We start from the raw sequence: 17837 nt of genomic DNA on the forward strand, positions 1-17837 counted from the left end.
GAGTCCAGGGGTGCGCTACGCTCAGAGTTCGGGGATGCACTATGTACAGAGTGCAGAGTTCAGGGGTGCGCTACCTGCAAAGTTTGGGGATGCATTATGTAAAGAGTGCAGACTTCAGGGGTGCGCTACCTGCAGAGTTCGGGGATGCATTATGTAAAGAGTGCAGAGTTCAGGGGTGCGCTATGTGCAGAGTTCGGGGATGCATTATGTACAGAGTGCGGTGTTCAGGGGTTCGCTGCATACAGAATGCAGAGTTTGGGGGTGAGCTACATACAGAGTGAAGAGTTCAGGGGTGCGCTTATTGCAGAGTTCGTGGATGCATTATGTACAGAGTGCAGAGTTCAGGGGTGCGCTATGTGCAGAGTTCGGGGATGCATTTATGTAAAGAGTGCAGAGTTCAGGGGTGAGCTATGTGCAGAGTTTCAGGGATGCATTATGTACAGAATGCAGAGTCCAGGGGTGCGCTATGCTCAGAGTTCGGGGATGCACTATGTACAGAGTGCAGACTTCAGGGGTGCGCTACCTGCAGAGTTCGGGGATGCATTATGTAAAGAGTGCAGAGTTCAGGGGTGCGCTATGTGCAGAGTTCGGGGATGCATTATGTACAGAGTGCGGTGTTCAGGGGTTCGCTGCATACAGAATGAAGAGTTTGGGGGTGAGCTACATACAGAGTGAAGAGTTCAGGGGTGCGCTTATTGCAGAGCTCGTGGATGCATTATGTACAAAGTGCAGAGTTCAGGGGTGCGCTACGTGCAGAGTTCGGGGATGCATTATGTAAAGAGTGCAGAGTTCGGGGATGCATTATGTAAACAGTGCAGAGTTCAGGGGTGCGCTACATGCAGAGTTTGGGGATGCATTATGTACAGAGTGCGGTGTTCAGGGGTTCGCTGCATACAGAATGCAGAGTTTGGGGGTAAGCTACATACAGAGTGCAGAGTTCAGGGGTGCGCTGTGTGCAGAGTTCGGGGATGCATTCTTTACAGAGTGCAGAGTTCAGGGGTGCGCTACGTGCAGAGTTTTGGGGATGCATTATGTACAGAATGCAGAGTCCAGGGGTGCGCTACGCTCAGAGTTCGGGGATGCACTATGTACAGAGTGCAGAATTCAGGGGTGCGCTACCTGCAAAGTTTGGGGATGCATTATGTAAAGAGTGCAGACTTCAGGGGTGCGCTACCTGCAGAGTTCGGGGATGCATTATGTAAAGAGTGCAGAGTTCAGGGGTGCGCTATGTGCAGAGTTCGGGGATGCATTATGTACAGAGTGCGGTGTTCAGGGGTCCGCTGCATACAGAATGCAGAGTTTGGGGGTGAGCTACATACAGAGTGAAGAGTTCAGGGGTGCGCTTATTGCAGAGTTTGTGGATGCATTATGTACAGAGTGCAGAGTTCAGGGGTGCGCTCTGTGCAGAGTTCGGGGATGCATTATGTAAAGAGTGCAGAGTTCGGGGATGCATTATGTAAAGAGTGCAGAGTTCAGGGGTGTGCTACATGCAGAGTTTGGGGATGCATTATGTACAGAGTGCGGTGTTCAGGGGTTCGCTGCATACAGAATGCAGAGTTTGGGGGTAAGCTACATACAGAGTGCAGAGTTCAGGGGGTGCGCTTTGTGCAGAGTTCGGGGATGCATTATGTACAGAGTGCAGAGTTGAGGGGTGCGCTACGTGCAGAGTTCGGGGATGCATTATGTACAGAGTTCAGGGGTGCGCTACGTGCAGAGTTCGGGGAGGCATTATGTACAGAGTGCAGAGTTCAGGGGTGCGCTACGTGCAGAGTTCGGGGATGCGTTATGTACAGAGTTCAGGGGTGCGCTACGTGCAGAGTTTGGGGATGCATTATGTACAGAGTGCAGAGTTCAGGGGTGCGCTATGTGCAGAGTTCAGGGGTGCGCTGTGTGCAGAGTTCGGGGATGCATTCTTTACAGAGTGCAGAGTTCAGGGGTGCGCTACGTGCAGAGTTTTGGGGATGCATTATGTACAGAATGCAGAGTCCAGGGGTGCGCTACGCTCAGAGTTCGGGGATGCACTATGTACAGAGTGCAGAATTCAGGGGTGCGCTACCTGCAAAGTTTGCGGATGCATTATGTAAAGAGTGCATAGTTCAGGGGTGCGCTACGTGCAGAGTTCAGGGATGCATTATGTACAGAGTTCAGGGGTGCGCTACGTGCAGAGTTCGGGGAGGCATTTTGTACAGAGTGTAGAGTTCAGGGGTGCGCTACGTGCAGAGCTCGGGGATGCATTATGTACAGAGTTCAGGGGTGCGCTACGTGCAGAGTTCGGGGATGCATTATGTACAGAGTGCAGAGTTCAGGGGTGCGCTATGTGCAGAGTACAGGGGTGCGCTATGTGCAGAGTTCGGGGATGCATTCTTTACAGAGTGCAGAGTTCAGGGGTGCGCTACGTGCAGAGTTTCGGGGATGCGCTATGTGCAGAGTTTGGGGATGCATTCTTTACAGAGTGCAGAGTTCAGGGGTGCGCTACGTGCAGAGTTTCGGGGATGCATTATGTACAGAATGCAGAGTCCAGGGGTGTGCTACGCTCAGAGTTCGGGGATGCATTATGTACAGAGTGCAGAGTTCAGGGGTGCGCTATGTGCAGAGTTCAGGTGTGCGCTATGTGCAGAGTTCGGGGATGCATTCTTTACAGAGTGCAGAGTTCAGGGGTGTGCTACGTGCAGAGTTTCGGGGATGCGCTATGTGCAGAGTTTGGGGATGCATTCTTTACAGAGTGCAGAGTTCAGGGGTGCGCTACGTGCAGAGTTTCGGGGATGCATTATGTACAGAATGCAGAGTCCAGGGGTGTGCTACGCTCAGAGTTCGGGGATGCATTATGTACAGAGTGCAGAGTTCAGGGGTGCGCTATGTGCAGAGTTCAGGGGTGCGCTATGTGCAGAGTTTGGGGATGCATTCTTTACAGAGTGCAGAGTTCAGGGGTGTGCTACGTGCAGAGTTTCGGGGATGCGCTATGTGCAGAGTTTGGGGATGCATTCTTTACAGAGTGCAGAGTTCAGGGGTGCGCTACGTGCAGAGTTTCGGGGATGCATTATGTACAGAATGCAGAGTCCAGGGGTGTGCTACGCTCAGAGTTCGGGGATGCACTATGTACAGAGTGCAGAGTTCAGGGGTGCGCTACCTGCAGAGTTCGGGGATGCATTATGTAAAGAGTGCAGAGTTCAGGGGTGCGCTACGTGCAGAGTTCGGGGATGCATTATGTACAGAGTGCGGTGTTCAGGGGTTCGCTGCATACAGAATACAGAGTTTGGGGGTGAGCTACACACAGAGTGCCGAGTTCAGGGGTGCGCTTTGTGCAGAGTTCGGGGATGCATTATGTACAGAGTGCAGAGTTCAGGGGTGCGCTACGTGCAGAGTTCGGGGATGCATTATGTACAGAGTTCAGGGGTGCGCTACGTGCAGAGTTCGGGGATGCATTATGTATTGAGTGCAGAGTTCAGGGGTGCGCTACGTGCAGAGTTTAGGGGTGCACTATGTGCAGAGTTCGGGGATGTATTCTGTACAGAGTGCAGAGTTCAGGGGTGCGCTACGTGCAGAGTTTGGGGATGCATCATGTACAGAGTGCAGTGTTCAGGGGTTCGCTGCATACAGAATGCAGAGTTTGGGGTGAGCTACATACAGAGTGAAGAGTTAAGGGGTGCACTTTTTGCAGAGTTCGGGGATGCATTATGTAAAGAGTGCAGAGTTCAGGGGTGCGCTACGTGCAGAGTTCGGGGATGCATTATGTACAGATTGCAGTGTTCAGGGGTTCGCTGCATACAGAATGCAGAGTTTAGGGGTGAGCTACATACAGAGTGCAGAGTTCAGCCTTGTTCCACAGCTGCTTGCCTCTGTATTCCCTAACTATATCTTACTTTTACCCCTCTTCTGCTCTGACCTCTACATGCAACCCCCCTACACTGACTCCAGCCTGGACAAATCACAGGAGGACATCCCGGGACGTGACGCGTGGGGGCAGCGGCCCCAGCGTCATGTCGTGATCACCTTCCGTTCCCGCCCGGCTGAGAGAGAGGAGAGCGAGAGCGCGCAAAGACTCGACTGACTGATGCGACTCCGTGGTAGTAAAGTTTGTCCGCAGAAGAAGTCTAGAGCCTGGAGTGAGTGATCACCTGACCTGAGACACTCGAGTAGAGTGACACTCCGACGCCGCTATGACTGTGAGAGAACGTTCGGTCCCAGACTCCGAGTCCCCACACACTTCTTTAGAGCCAGCCCAGAGACAATGACAGACCCGCAGCAGCAGTGAGCCGGTAAGTGATGCCTCAGGGGTGGGGGGGGAGGCGGCCCGCACACTGTCACAGTCTGGTGCTTTGAAGGGGGCACGCACACACGCTGGTCTCTCTCTGCATTGATGGGGAGGGGGCGTGTTACATGCCTGTGACATGCCTGTACCTGTGTACAATGACCTGTGCCATGACCTTACCATGACTGTACCATCCCCTGTGCCATGCCTGTACCATCACCTGTGACATGCCTATACCATGACCTGTGCCATGCCTATACCATCATCTGTGCCATGCCTGTACCATGACCTGTGCCATGACCTGTGCCATGCCCTTACCATGACCTGTGCCATGCCTATACCATCTCCTGTACCATGACCTGTGACATGCCTGTACCATCACCTGTGCCATGCCTGTACCATCCCCTGTGCCATGGCTATACCATCACCTGTGCCATGCCTGTACTATCACCTGTGCCATGCCTGTACCATCACCTGTGACATGCCTGTATCATCACATGTGCCATGCCTGTACCATCACCTATGACATGTCTATACCATACCCTGTGCCATGCCTGTACCATCACCTGTGACATGCCTATACCATGACCTGTGCCATGCCTATACCATGACCTGTGCCATGCCTATACCATCATCTGTGCCATGCCTGTACCATGACCTGTGCCATGCCCTTACCATGACCTGTGCCATGCCTATACCATCTCCTGTACCATGACCTGTGCCATGCCTGTACCATCCCCTGTGCCATGCCTGTACCATCACCTGTGCCATGCCTGTACCATCACCTGTGCCATGCCTGTACCATGATCTGTGCCATGCCTATACCATCATCTGTGCCATGCCTGTACCATGACCTATGCCATGACCTGTGCCATGCCCTTACCATTACCTGTGCCATGCCTATACCATCTCCTGTACCATGACCTGTGACATCCCCTGTGCCATGCCTATACCATCACCTGTGCCATGCCTGTACCATCACCTGTGCCATGCCTATACCATCACCTGTGCCATGCCTGTACCATCACCTGTGCCATGCCTGTACCATCACCTGTGACATGTCTGTACCATCACCTGTGCCATGCCTGTACCATGACCTGTGCCATGCCTGTACCATGACCTGTGACATGCCTATACCATCACCTGTGACATGCCTGTACCATGACCTGTGCCATGTCTGTACCATGACCTGTGACATGCCTATACCATCATCTGTGCCATGCCTGTACCATGACCTATGCCATGACCTGTGCCGTGCCCTTACCATTACCTGTGCCATGCCTATACCATCTCCTGTACCATGACCTGTGACATTCCCTGTGCCATGCCTATACCATCACCTGTGCCATGCCTGTACCATCACCTGTGCCATGCCTATACCATCACCTGTGCCATGCCTGTACCATCACCTGTGACATGTCTGTACCATCACCTGTGCCATGCCTGTACCATGACCTGTGACATGCCTATACCATCACCTGTGACATGCCTGTACCATCAGCTGTGCCATGTCTGTACCATGACCTGTGACATGCCTATACCATGACCTGTGCCATGCCTATACCATCATCTGTGCCATGCCTGTACCATGACCTGTGCCATGGCCTTACCATGACCTGTGCCATGCCTATACCATCTCCTGTACCATGACCTGTGACATGCCTATACCATGACCTGTGACATGCCTATACCATCACCTGTGACATGCCTATACCATCACCTGTGACATGCCTGTACCATCACCCGTGCCATCCCTGTACCATGACCTGTGCCATGACCTGTGCCATGCCTATACCATCTCCTTTACCATGACCTGTGACATGCCTGTACCATGACCTGTGCCATGCCTGTACCATCACCTGTGCCATGCCTATACCATTAGCTGTGCCATGTCTGTACCATGACCTGTGACATGCCTAAACCATGACCTGTGCCATGCCTATACCATCATCTGTGCCATGCCTGTACCATGACCTGTGCCATGGCCTTACCATGACCTGTGCCATGCCTATACCATCTCCTGTACCATGACCTGTGACATGCCTATACCATCACCTGTGACATGCCTGTACCATCAGCTGTGCCATGTCTGTACCATGACCTGTGACATGCCTATAACATCATCTGTGCCATGCCTATACCATCATCTGTGCCATGCCTGTACCATGACCTGTGCCATGGCCTTACCATGACCTGTGCCATGCCTATACCATCTCCTGTACCATGACCTGTGACATGCCTGTACCATCACCTGTGCCATGCCTGTACCATCACCTGTGCCATGCCTATACCATCATCTGTGCCATGCCTGTACCATGACCTGTGCCATGTCTGTACCATGACCTGTGCCATGCCTGTACCATGACCTGTGACATGCCTTTACCATCACCTGTGACATGCCTATACCATCACCTGTGACATGCCTATACCATCACCTGTGACATGCCTGTACCATGACCTGTGTCATACCTGTACCATGACCTGTGTCATACCTGTACCATGACCTGTGACATGCCTGTACCATGACCTGTGACATGCCTGTACCATCACCTGTGACATACCTATACCATCACCTGTGACATGCCTGTACCATCACCTGTGACATGCCTGTACCATCACCTGTGACATGCCTGTACTATCACCTGTGCCATGCCTGTAGCATGGCCTGTGACATGCCTATACCATGACCTGTGCCATGCCTATACCATCATCTGTGCCATGCCTGTACCATGACCTGTGCCATGACCTGTGCCATGCCTATACCATCTCCTGTACCATGACCTGTGACATGCCTGTACCATGACCTGTGCCATGCCTGTACCATCACCTGTGCCATGCCTATACCATCATCTGTGCCATGCCTGTGCCATGCCTATACCATCATCTGTGCCATGCCTGTGTCATGCCTGTACCATCACCTGTACCATGCCTTTACCATGACCTCAAAGTCTAACTGACATTGTTGACACTTTTGGGGGTACCAGTGACATTAATATAGTAATCAGTGCTAAAATATGCACTGTTACTGTAATAATGTCATTGGCAGGGAAGGGGTTAACACCAGGGGCGATCAAAGGGTTAAATGTGTACCTAGGGGAGTGTTTCTAACTGTATGAAGGCGGGGCTTGTGAAATGATCACAGACACCTGTGTTCCTATATAGAAGGATCACAGGAGCTCTATGATCATTCCAGGGAGAAGAACGGTCAGCTGTGTCTACAACAGCTGACCGTTCTTCTCTCTCAGCGGGGAGCGATCGCGGGTGTCACAATCGGTGCCGCCTGCCGCGTGCATCGGAGTCCTCACTGCCGCCAGCGGTGCGCGCTCACCCCCTAGCTGCCTGCGCACGACCAACGGCGGTTTGCGCAGGAGCGGCTGCCTGCCGCAGTATAACTGTGGCGGGCGGTTGTAAAGGGGTTAATTGGTTGAACTAGATGGACTTTTTTCAACTTGACTTTACTATGTAACATAAGTTATATATTGAACAAAAAATAAAAACTGGATTTTAAAAATGTAATTTTCATGCTGTTGGGGGGGCAAGGAAGGACAAATATAAAGTGCATCTAAAGCGAAAGAGCCAAACTTTTTTATTTCTATTAAAGATTATTTCTGATTGGCCAGAGTAGATTGCCGCACTCCGGACATTCCTACCTGCCCAATGAAAAAGAGAGCCTATTCAATGCCAGAAAATTTACTGACTTCCAACTTCCGGAATAATTAAAATCCCTCGCTCAGCCGGCGACAGGCAAATTATAGCATTAGTTAACGCAGACTTCAGCAGCCGCATGTATTAATTGATGTCTCGGGTATTACGGATATTAATAGTCTAGCGGAAGGGGAGCCTGCGGTGCGAAGATTGATACCGCCAGGCGCACAAAGACTATTGCACAAAGTTCACGTCGGCTGCGTACGATGAATTATTCATTTGGAACAGTAGGTGGCACTGCCTCGCTCCGAATGGCTTTGGCTCCTTAAATACTGTTTACGCGGAATATTGCGGATTTCTAAGAAGATACAAAGTTTGCAGCAAAGACAGAGATGCAAAGTGGAGGCGATGTGTGTGCCGCCAGCGCTGGAGGAGGAGGGGGGTTCTTTCATGTAATTAAAGGGCAAAAATGTCACAGTTTATTCTAAAATATGTCAATGCTGCAACATTGTAGCAAAAAATATAAGATCAACAGTTTCACAGTTTGGAACATTTTAAAGGGAACTTGTCGCCTTGAAGCCTGTAGGTGAGTATTAATGGGTGGGTACGCAAAATAAGAGAACATGTCACTGCCAAAATGAGTAGCACTGCAACACACAGTGGTCGGTGCATACTAAAATGCACATTTTACTGCACTTTACGGCCATGCATAGGGCTGAATAGACCCTAAGGGACTGTTGGAGATCTGAATATGTTGCAGCAAATAAATTGAAACCAAGAATTAATTTCTTGGACTCAGGCTTCGGAATCAAACCTTTTTATTCGCTAGCGAAGATGGCTTAGCCCGGCTCACGCCCGCTTGCAAATGCCCCGTACACACGTGCAGATTATCTGAAGACTTTTGTCTGTAGACTTACCAAAACCATATAATATGAGGTCAAACCTAAACACTTTCAATTTGTATGCAATCCGGCAGGCCCTTGCACTACATAGAAAAGGTAAATCTGAAGACAAAAGTCTTCAGATAATCTGCACGTGTGTACGGGGCATAAGTTAGTGAAAAAGCGTGTACATCACATATATGAAACAGCAGTTGCGTCACAGATACATACAGTGCCTTGCGAAAGTATTCGGCCCCCTTGAACTTTGCGACCTTTTGCCACATTTCAGGCTTCAAACGTAAAGATATAAAACTGTAATTTTTTTGTGAAGAATCAACAACAAGACCGACACAATCATGAAGTGGAACGAAATTTATTGGATATTTCAAACTTTGTTAACAAATAAAAAACTGAAAAATTGGGCGTGCAAAATTATTCAGCCCCTTTACTTTCAGTGCAGCAAACGCTCTCCAGAAGTTCAGTGAGGATCTCTGAATGATCCAATGTTGACCTAAATGACTAATGATGATAAATAGGATCCACCTGTGTGTAATCAAGTCTCCATATAAATGCACCTGCACTGTGATAGTCTCAGAGGCCCGTTTAAAGCGCAGAGAGCATCATGAAGAACAAGGAACCCACCAGGCAGGTCCGAGATACTGTTGTGGAGAAGTTTAAAGCAGGATTTGGATACAAAAAGATTTCCCAAGCTTTAAACTTCCCAAGGAGCACTGTGCAAGCGATCATATTGAAATGGAAGGAGTATCGGACCATTGCAAATCTACGAAGACCTGGCCGTCCCTCTAAACTTTCAGCTCATACAAGGAGAAGACTGATCAGGGATGCAGCCAAGAGGCCCATGATCACTCTGGATGAACTGCAGAGATCTACAGCTGAGGTGGGAGACTCTGTCCATAGGACAACAATCAGTCGTATACTGCACAAATCTGGCCTTTATGGAAGAGTGGCAAGAAGAAAGCCATTTCTTAAAGATATCAATAAAAAGTGTCATTTAAAGTATGCCACAAGCCACCTGGGAGACACACCAAACATGTGGAAGAAGGTGCTCTGGTCAGATGAAACCAAAATCGAACATTTTGGCAACAATGCAAAACGTTATGTTTGGGGTAAAAGCAACAAAGCTCATCCCCCTAAACACACCATCCCCACTGTCAAACATGGTGGTGGCAGCATCATGGTTTGGGCCGGCTTTTCTTCAGCAGGGACAGGGAAGATGGTTAAAATTGATGGGAAGATGGATGGAGCCAAATACAGGACCATTCTGGAAGAAAACCTGATGGAGTCTGCAAAAGACCTGAGACTGGGACAGAGATTTGTCTTCCAACAAGACAATGATCCAAAACATAAAGCACAATCTACAATGGAATGGTTCACAAACATATCCAGGTGTTAGAATGGCCATATCAAAGTCCAGACCTGAATCCAATCAAGAATCTGTGGAAAGAACTGAAAACTGCTGTTCACAAACGCTCTCCATCCAACCTCACTGAGCTCGAGCTGTTTTGCAAGGAGGAATGGGCAAAAATTTCAGTCTCTCGATGTGCAAAACTGATAGAGACTTACCCCAAGTGACTTACAGCTGTAATCGCAGCAAAAGGTGGCGCTACAAAGTATTAACTTAAGGGGGCTGAATAATTTTGCACGCCCAATTTTTCAGTTTTTTATTTGTTAAAAAAGTTTGAAATATCCAATAAATTTCGTTCCACTTAATGATTGTGTCCCACTTGTTGTTGATTCTTCACAAAAAATTACAGTTTTATATCTTTATGTTTGAAGCCTGAAATGTGGCAAAAGGTCGAAAAGTTCAAGGGGGCCGAATACTTTCGCAAAGCACTGTATTTCCCTAAGTAGCTTGGCAGTAATACAATACATATCCTCCCCCTCCCTATGTCTCCTGCACATCTGTGTGTAGCAATTACATCCCTGGCCTTCACGCTTATCTGTATTCTCGTTAGTTCTTGGGAGGCTGGAGAGGAAATTATGAGGGAGAAGATGGGGGCCTCAAATGCATAGCTTTGACTGTCATGGTCTCTGTAGTACCACAGAATCCACCATTTTGTCTTAAAAGGTTATTTATCCGCCATTTTAGAAGCTTTCCAGGCACTGCCACAAAAATGTCCAAGTCCTTTCTGACCAATTTGCAACCCCATTTCCATTTATTATGAGGCTCTTATTGTGCTTCTGTAGACATGAATCAGTTTTCCTTAAATAGGGGAGGAACATATTTTTTAGACCAGGGGGTCTCCAAACTTTTCTGTATGAGGACCACATGGTATACTGCACAAATATTCGCAGGGTGAAAAAAAAAATCCCTAACAGAGTTACCTCCACCCTTCTTACATCATGGTCCCCATTAGGGATGATCAAATGGTTCAGGTCGACCATCGGTTCGACCCGAACATTGGGTGTTCGAAATTCGGCCAAATTCCGAACATTTTGCGGTAAAAGTTCGGAATTCGGCCACCAGAACCGCCCAAAATGCAATGGGACAGGAACTGGGCTTTAAAAGCCCATGATTGGCCCAGAAACATCAGTAAAATGTGATTGGAGTGACTACGGGGTCCAAAGGCCAATCAGGAGTGAATACGCCCCCCATACACCCCCCAGTATATAACATAGCCCCGCAAAAACTCTAACACTGTAATACAGAGGCTGTGGAAGAGAGTGGAAGCATTTGTGTTTCCCCTGCTGCTTGTAAAGCTCCAGTGTCATTTTGCAATTATTAGTGAGAGTAAAGGGATATGCAATGTAGTTAGGGTACTATATACCACTATAGTTAGATTCAAAAATCTAGTTTTTGTAGGGATAGCTTTAAGTGTCAGGGTGACCGTAGTGTAGTTTAGGGTGACCTGACTCTGCCATGTCAGGGTGACCGTAGTTTAGTTTAGGTGACCTGACTCTGCCATGTTAGGGTGACCGTAGTGTAGTTTAGGGTGATTACATCAGGGTCCTCATCAGAGTCCACTTTATTTCAGAGTCCACATTACAACAGAATTCCTCTTACATTAGGGTCCCTATTAGAGTCCCTCTTACTGTACTTCAAGATCCCCATTGAATTCCCCCGTTATATCAAGGTTCCCATCAGAGTCACCTTTTACATCGGTGTCTCCATCAGACTCATTCTATATAAAGCAGGCTGGAGGCAGGAAAAAACAGGTCATGATTTCGACCAGCACAAGAGGCTTAAGTAACTTTGTCTTTGTTGGCCATAAAATCTTGTAGAGCATGTCTGCATGATATGTTCCACACATAAAAAACAGTTGGCATGATGTTTGTCCCTGATTTGTGGAAATAGTAGGCTTTTCTGTTGTAAAATACAAAACATTTCATCATTTGATACTGTGCCTTACGAACATTGAAAGCTTCCCCAACAGTGGGTTTACACAACTTGAAAATGGTTGGGAATGGATGTCCATAGTGGGACCGGGTTACAACCGTCATTGCCTGACTGTAAAAGCCCCATCTTCAGTATTGACATTTAGTTAAACAAGAATTACCCGTTACATGAAGGTAAAGAACTCCACTGTCCGAACCAAGGTTGTTGTCCACTTGCACCATTACTCTGAAGATCCCCACATTTTGATAGATGTGTTTGATGCCATCTTCAGTTGCGCTGAGATTGGCATAGGAAGCAGCAATGCCATCTCCAAAGTCAACCTGAATGTTGGTCCTCTGGATGTCTCCCTGAATGGCCAAAAAAAAAAAAAAATCAATTACAACAAATGTAAGAGGATCTCTGTATATCAACCTCACCTTCCCACTGAAAAACGCAACTGATACCTACCCCCTGCTCGCTCTCTCGCTGGAACCAAGGGAAATACCTAAAACTGCCAGGTATAAGGGGTATGATTCTCTCCTATTTCTCCCACAATGCAGTGGTGGGTTCTTGTGTAGCCAATCGCCTGACCCCTGTGCTGTCACCTGGAGCCTTTTCAGGATTTTGACTAGTCCAGTTGGGAGTTTACATGAGTCTACACAATGACCGCAGCCTACAAAGGAAATCTGGACCAGCTTTAGCTGTAATAAAATAGTAAAAGCTATCCTATCACACAAGTACTATTTTAGATTTGCATTTCTGCTGGGGAGTTACATTTTTCCTTCCCTATCCATTTAATGGAAGAAGGGTTTAGGGACATCTGATCTGATCTGATCTAATATGATCACACCTCATATGAAGTTGGCCACATATGGACTTCACTCATTTATATGGAGTTGGCCCTCTTTTTGGCTATAAGAGCCTCCTCTAAGAAGGTTTTTCCCAAGATCTATTATTGATGTTGGATATCCTGTATGCAGGGCCGGCGCTACCAGTAAGGCGACCTAGGCAGCCGCCTAGGGCGCAACCTAGCAGGGGGCATCAGCGGAGCCTGACCAGAGGTAAGTGACTTACCATAAGTCACTGAAGTGGTTTTAAGTGGCGGCCAGCCCAGTGGCGGCCAGCCCGTCCATTAGGGGTGCAGGGGCGCCGCCCCCCATCTTTGCATCTGGCCCCCTAATCTACATGCAGGGTGCCGGATGCATGGATTCCAATTACTTTTTTTTTTCAAGCACGTGATTAGAGCCAGAGGCTCTAATAGGCTTCAAAAATGGGTGGGTTCAGGGCGCAGAGCACTGCACCCTGAGTCCACCCAGTTGTGTGACAATAGCAAATTAATATTTGCTATTGCCACACTGATTCTCCTCCCAGCCAATCAGGAAGTGGGTCCTAAGACCTGTTTCCCAATTGGCCAAAGGAGAAGGCATGCTTTTGGCAGAGGAAGAGAGAGGAGACGGCCACCGAGAGGGGACATGGAGGAGACTGAGGGGGAAGCCGTCGCCATCCGGAGGAACAAGGTAAGTGAACTGATGCCGGGGGGGGGGGGTTATGGTGTGGACTGGACTCTGGAGTGATGGGGGGCGGACTCTCTAAGGATCTGAAAAAAAGAATTGTTGCTCTACATAAAGATGGCCTAGGCTATAAGAAGATTGCCAAGACCCTGAAACTGAGCTGCAGCACGGTGGCCAAGACCATACAGCGGTTTAACAGGACAGGTTCCACTCAGAACAGGCCTCGCCATGGTCCACCAAAGAATTTGAGTGCACGGGCTCAGCGTCATATCCAGAGGATGTCTTTGGGAGGATGCTGGGGTCTCACCGAGAGTCCAGGGCCCCGCACTAATGATTGGGCCTAGGGGAGTGATTCTAACTGTATGGGGGATGGGCTTGTGAAATGATCATAGGGACCTGTGATGGAGCACCAGCCGCCCCTGGTGTTAACCCCTTCAGCAACTTGGAATGGGGGGTGGGGGGGCAGCAAATTTTATTTTGCCTAGGGCGGCAAAAATCCTTGCACCAGCCCTGCCTGTATGAAGACAGGAGTATTCTCCACTTGTGCACTCGGAAGGTTTTGTAGTAGGTTTACTGCAACCTTACGAAATATAGGTTACTATTTTTAGTATTCCTATCTAAACTACTATTTTTGAAGCTTTAATCTTATACATATATACACTACACATTAAGGGTTCTGCTGCCTCTCCGCTTATTTTTCCAGGGGCACCACCAGTATTTCCTTAGATTCCTGAACACAAAAACCATAGGCATCAACATGGAGTTTGCCCTCTTTATTGCTATAATGCCCTACTCTAGGAAGGCTTTTCCCAAGATTTTAGATTGTGTCTGTAGGAATTTGTGTCCATTCAGCCAAAAGAGCATTTATTACGTCGGGTACTGATGCTGGATGAGAAGACCAGGTTAACAATTCATTCCAAAGCTGTTTAGTAGGGTTGAGGTCAGGGCTATTTGCAGGAAACCTAACTTCCTCAACAAAATGTCTTTAATAAGTTGACACTGTGCACTTCGGCACAGTCATGCTGGAACGAAAAACGATCTTCCCCAAACAGCTAACATGAGCCTGAACTTTCTGCTTAAAATGTCTTTGTATGCTGTAGTATTAACTACACAGTAGTAGTATTAACAATACCCTTCATTGAAAATGCCAGAACTCAGTCATTTTGAGGAGGATCTTATTTTGAAAATACATATGACCAGGAGCGGACTGACTATTTGGGCATTTGGGCTCTTCCCGATGGCCCGGGCCAGTAGGGGAACCCATGAGAGGCTCATGGAACCTTTATTGGGTCACCAGCTTTAAGTCTTCTACCATTCTGCATTCCACAGAGCATGGTGCCCCTCCGCACAGCCCTGCCGCATTAATGTTGCGTCAAAAAGATGGCTGCCGTGTGGCAGCCATCTTTAACACAGCTTTTTTTTCCACTAACTATGCCCTAGGCTCTAGTGGGCATGGCGAATCCTGTTTTCAAGCTTTTCCTATTGGCTGAGCCGCTTTCCTCTTTCCCCACCCGGCAATTGGCTGGCAGGATCAGTTACTGTGAGCAGCTTAGCTGCTATTGGCCAGAACGGGCAAGAGCAGTGCACCTGTCAGAGCGATGAGGAGTAAAGTGGGCATGGCTATGAATGAAAAGGGCTGGCATTAGGGAGGAGCCAGTGGTAAAATTATAGATTATGGGTGTGTAAGGGGTGGGTTGGTGGGTGTGACCGGTGGAGACATTATAAATACCTCGGCTGGGTGGGTATGGCTATGCAAGTCAGTCCTGACCTGTTTTGCCTGTCATTCGACCTACCTCTCCTGTGGCTGGTCTGTGCTCTTGGGGTGGCCAACAGTTCACAGCTCACCAGATGCTCTCCCTTGGGCAAGCAATAAAAAACCAGAGCACTAGCCGGGGAGGGGGACACCATAAACAGCATGGAGAGTCTGAGGAACAGTGGGGACTACCTGATCTGCCACAAAGTGCTCAGATAGATGAGCAGACCCTTTTGCAATGCGGGCAATGCAATCTGTAGGTGGGGCTTTGTATAGGCGTGGCTTGATTGTGGGCAGTGACACAGGGCACTCCTATGATCTCCTATTGCTCGAGGGAAGTGCCAGGACAAGGCCATCGAGCGCCCAGGGCAAAGATGCCAAACTGCACCCCCTCCTTCCCTTACAGTTAGGGTCAGGGCGCCCAAATCCCTGCTATAAACCTTTGCGCCCAGGGTAGCCGTCCCTCTTGCCCCCCCCCCCCCTTTGTCCTGGCCCTGGTCCTGGTCCCATAAGCTGTAAGTCCGCCCCTGGATATTACAGAAAGTGACAACTGTCATACAGTTTTGTGTGAGAAGGTGGAAATAGAAAATACTTAAAAGAAATTTTACCAGCAGAGATTTACGCAGCCAAAGAGTGATTCAAATTAATGGTGTCTAAGCAAAACTTAAAAATTCTATCTAGATAGAGCTGACTTTTATTAAAGGGAAAGTAGGATCCCTTAAGTAGGACTGCGCATTAAGATGCAAATTTCCTTAAAAAGAGACCTATCACAATATCTGTCCAAAACCAAAAAAAAATGTGAGCAGCTAACCTCCCTCCCCAACTGTAGATAGTTAACTTTATGCTGCCTTATGTTTTAGTGTTCCTTTTATAATAGACAAATATCTGTATCCCTTTGAATAATGAAATTGACTCAGGTCTCATTTTTACACTACATATATTACACTTTCTATTAGGTTTTTTTTTTTTTTTTTAGGAACTTTCTATTAAACTCATCCATTATCACGCCTGGGTAATGCCGGCTTTTTTCTTTTTAATGCTACAGCAATGCAGTCGGCCTTTTTATATGTTTGCAGTAGAAATAATAAAGAATTTCTGTGCTTGAATGTCAATAGGAAATAATAAGTTACCGGCTTTACTATTGGGTAATGCACACACGTTTCCAAGAGAAAAAAAAGAGCAAAAGGAAAACGGCACTTTTCTTTCTCTTCCCGATGCCATGTATTTTAATTGGAGTGTAGAAAGAAAAGAAAATCTTTATGGAACATAAAAAATTATAGATTTGTTCTCTTGTAATGCTGTATTGATCACACCGGCAACACCTTGCGGCATTTCTTTAGATTCCTAAAACAGAAATGATATTTTGCGGAACAGAGATTTTGGCTTGACCTTTAGCTTCATCTACAAGGAGATAGGGGTCAATTTAATACAAAAGGGGGGGCTTACTTAGTTTTAAAGCTGAACTACGGGAGAACAGTTAAATACACAAATTAATTACATATAACCTTCCACTTGCCAAAAGATTTCTAGTTTTGCCCATCCAGTCCTGGGATTTCCACAGCTATGCCACAAAGCACATCCCTATCTAGCAGGGAAGAAGTTCTGATTTTTCTTTGCTGCTGGTAAAGCGTTTGTACCTATCTATACCAGCAGGTGGCACTGCAGTGTTCTAGTGTACTGTACATGTATCTATGATATGAGAGGAAGTATCAGCTGTCCCAGTGTGTTTTTGTATGCTACTGTTTCCTGCTCCATGTAAAGCTGTATTCTGTGTATCCTCCATGAAAGTAAAGGTATTCTCTATATGCAAGAAGCTTCCAGCGCATCATTGCAATACTCTGCCAACAATCCCAACACTTCCATACTTGCCAACTGTCCCTTTTTTCCTGGGACAGTCCCTGCAAATAGAAGCCTGTCCCAGGTAATTTATATTGTCCCTGGAAGCGCCTGTTAATCGGGCTGCCCATAAATGTTACGCAGAAGTATTGCAGCTGAATGGGAGAATTATTCCAACTCTGCTACTGTGGCCTTAAGTTTGAAATTCCCTTTTAAATTTCCTGTAATTCTCTCTATATTGGAGTAGACTCTATCTGATAAGGAGGCAAGAATAATTATGCAGAGTGGGCGGAGCTTCAGGGAAGTGGGTGTGGTAATTTATGGCTGTGCTGCAAAGTGTCCCTGGAAATTTTTTTTAAATGTTGGCAACTATGCACTTCATATTCCGGATATGTGTATGCTGTACCATGTACTTGTATGAGAAAGTATCCTGTTCTCTTTGTATTGCTTCCCTTATGTGAAAGTCCTGGTGTTCCCTCTGCTTTCCTAATATAACTGACCACACTAAGCAGGCGGGCACAGCATGGTCAGTTCTGTAGATATGCTGTGTGCTCTCCTCCAATGATCAGACATGTCCTGACATGCCTCTACTGCACAGCCATTCACTGGGAAGCTCAGTGTGCTG

General features: G+C 47.7%; 1 protein-coding gene across 7 annotated transcripts in view; it reads right to left on the minus strand.

Moving 5' to 3' along the window:
- Positions 1–17837, minus strand: part of SORCS1 (sortilin related VPS10 domain containing receptor 1) — a 1084285-nt gene that overhangs the window by 130609 nt on the left and 935839 nt on the right. For all 7 annotated transcript variants that reach the window (XM_082267343.1, XM_082267340.1, XM_082267339.1 and 4 more), the window contains one exon: positions 12294–12480. In XM_082267343.1, the coding sequence (XP_082123469.1) occupies positions 12294–12480 (187 nt within the window). The remainder of the gene's footprint in view (positions 1–12293; positions 12481–17837) is intronic.

This window comes from Pelophylax lessonae (assembly GCF_965119305.1).
Source record: "Pelophylax lessonae genome assembly, chromosome: 9".
NCBI lineage: Eukaryota > Metazoa > Chordata > Amphibia > Anura > Ranidae > Pelophylax > Pelophylax lessonae.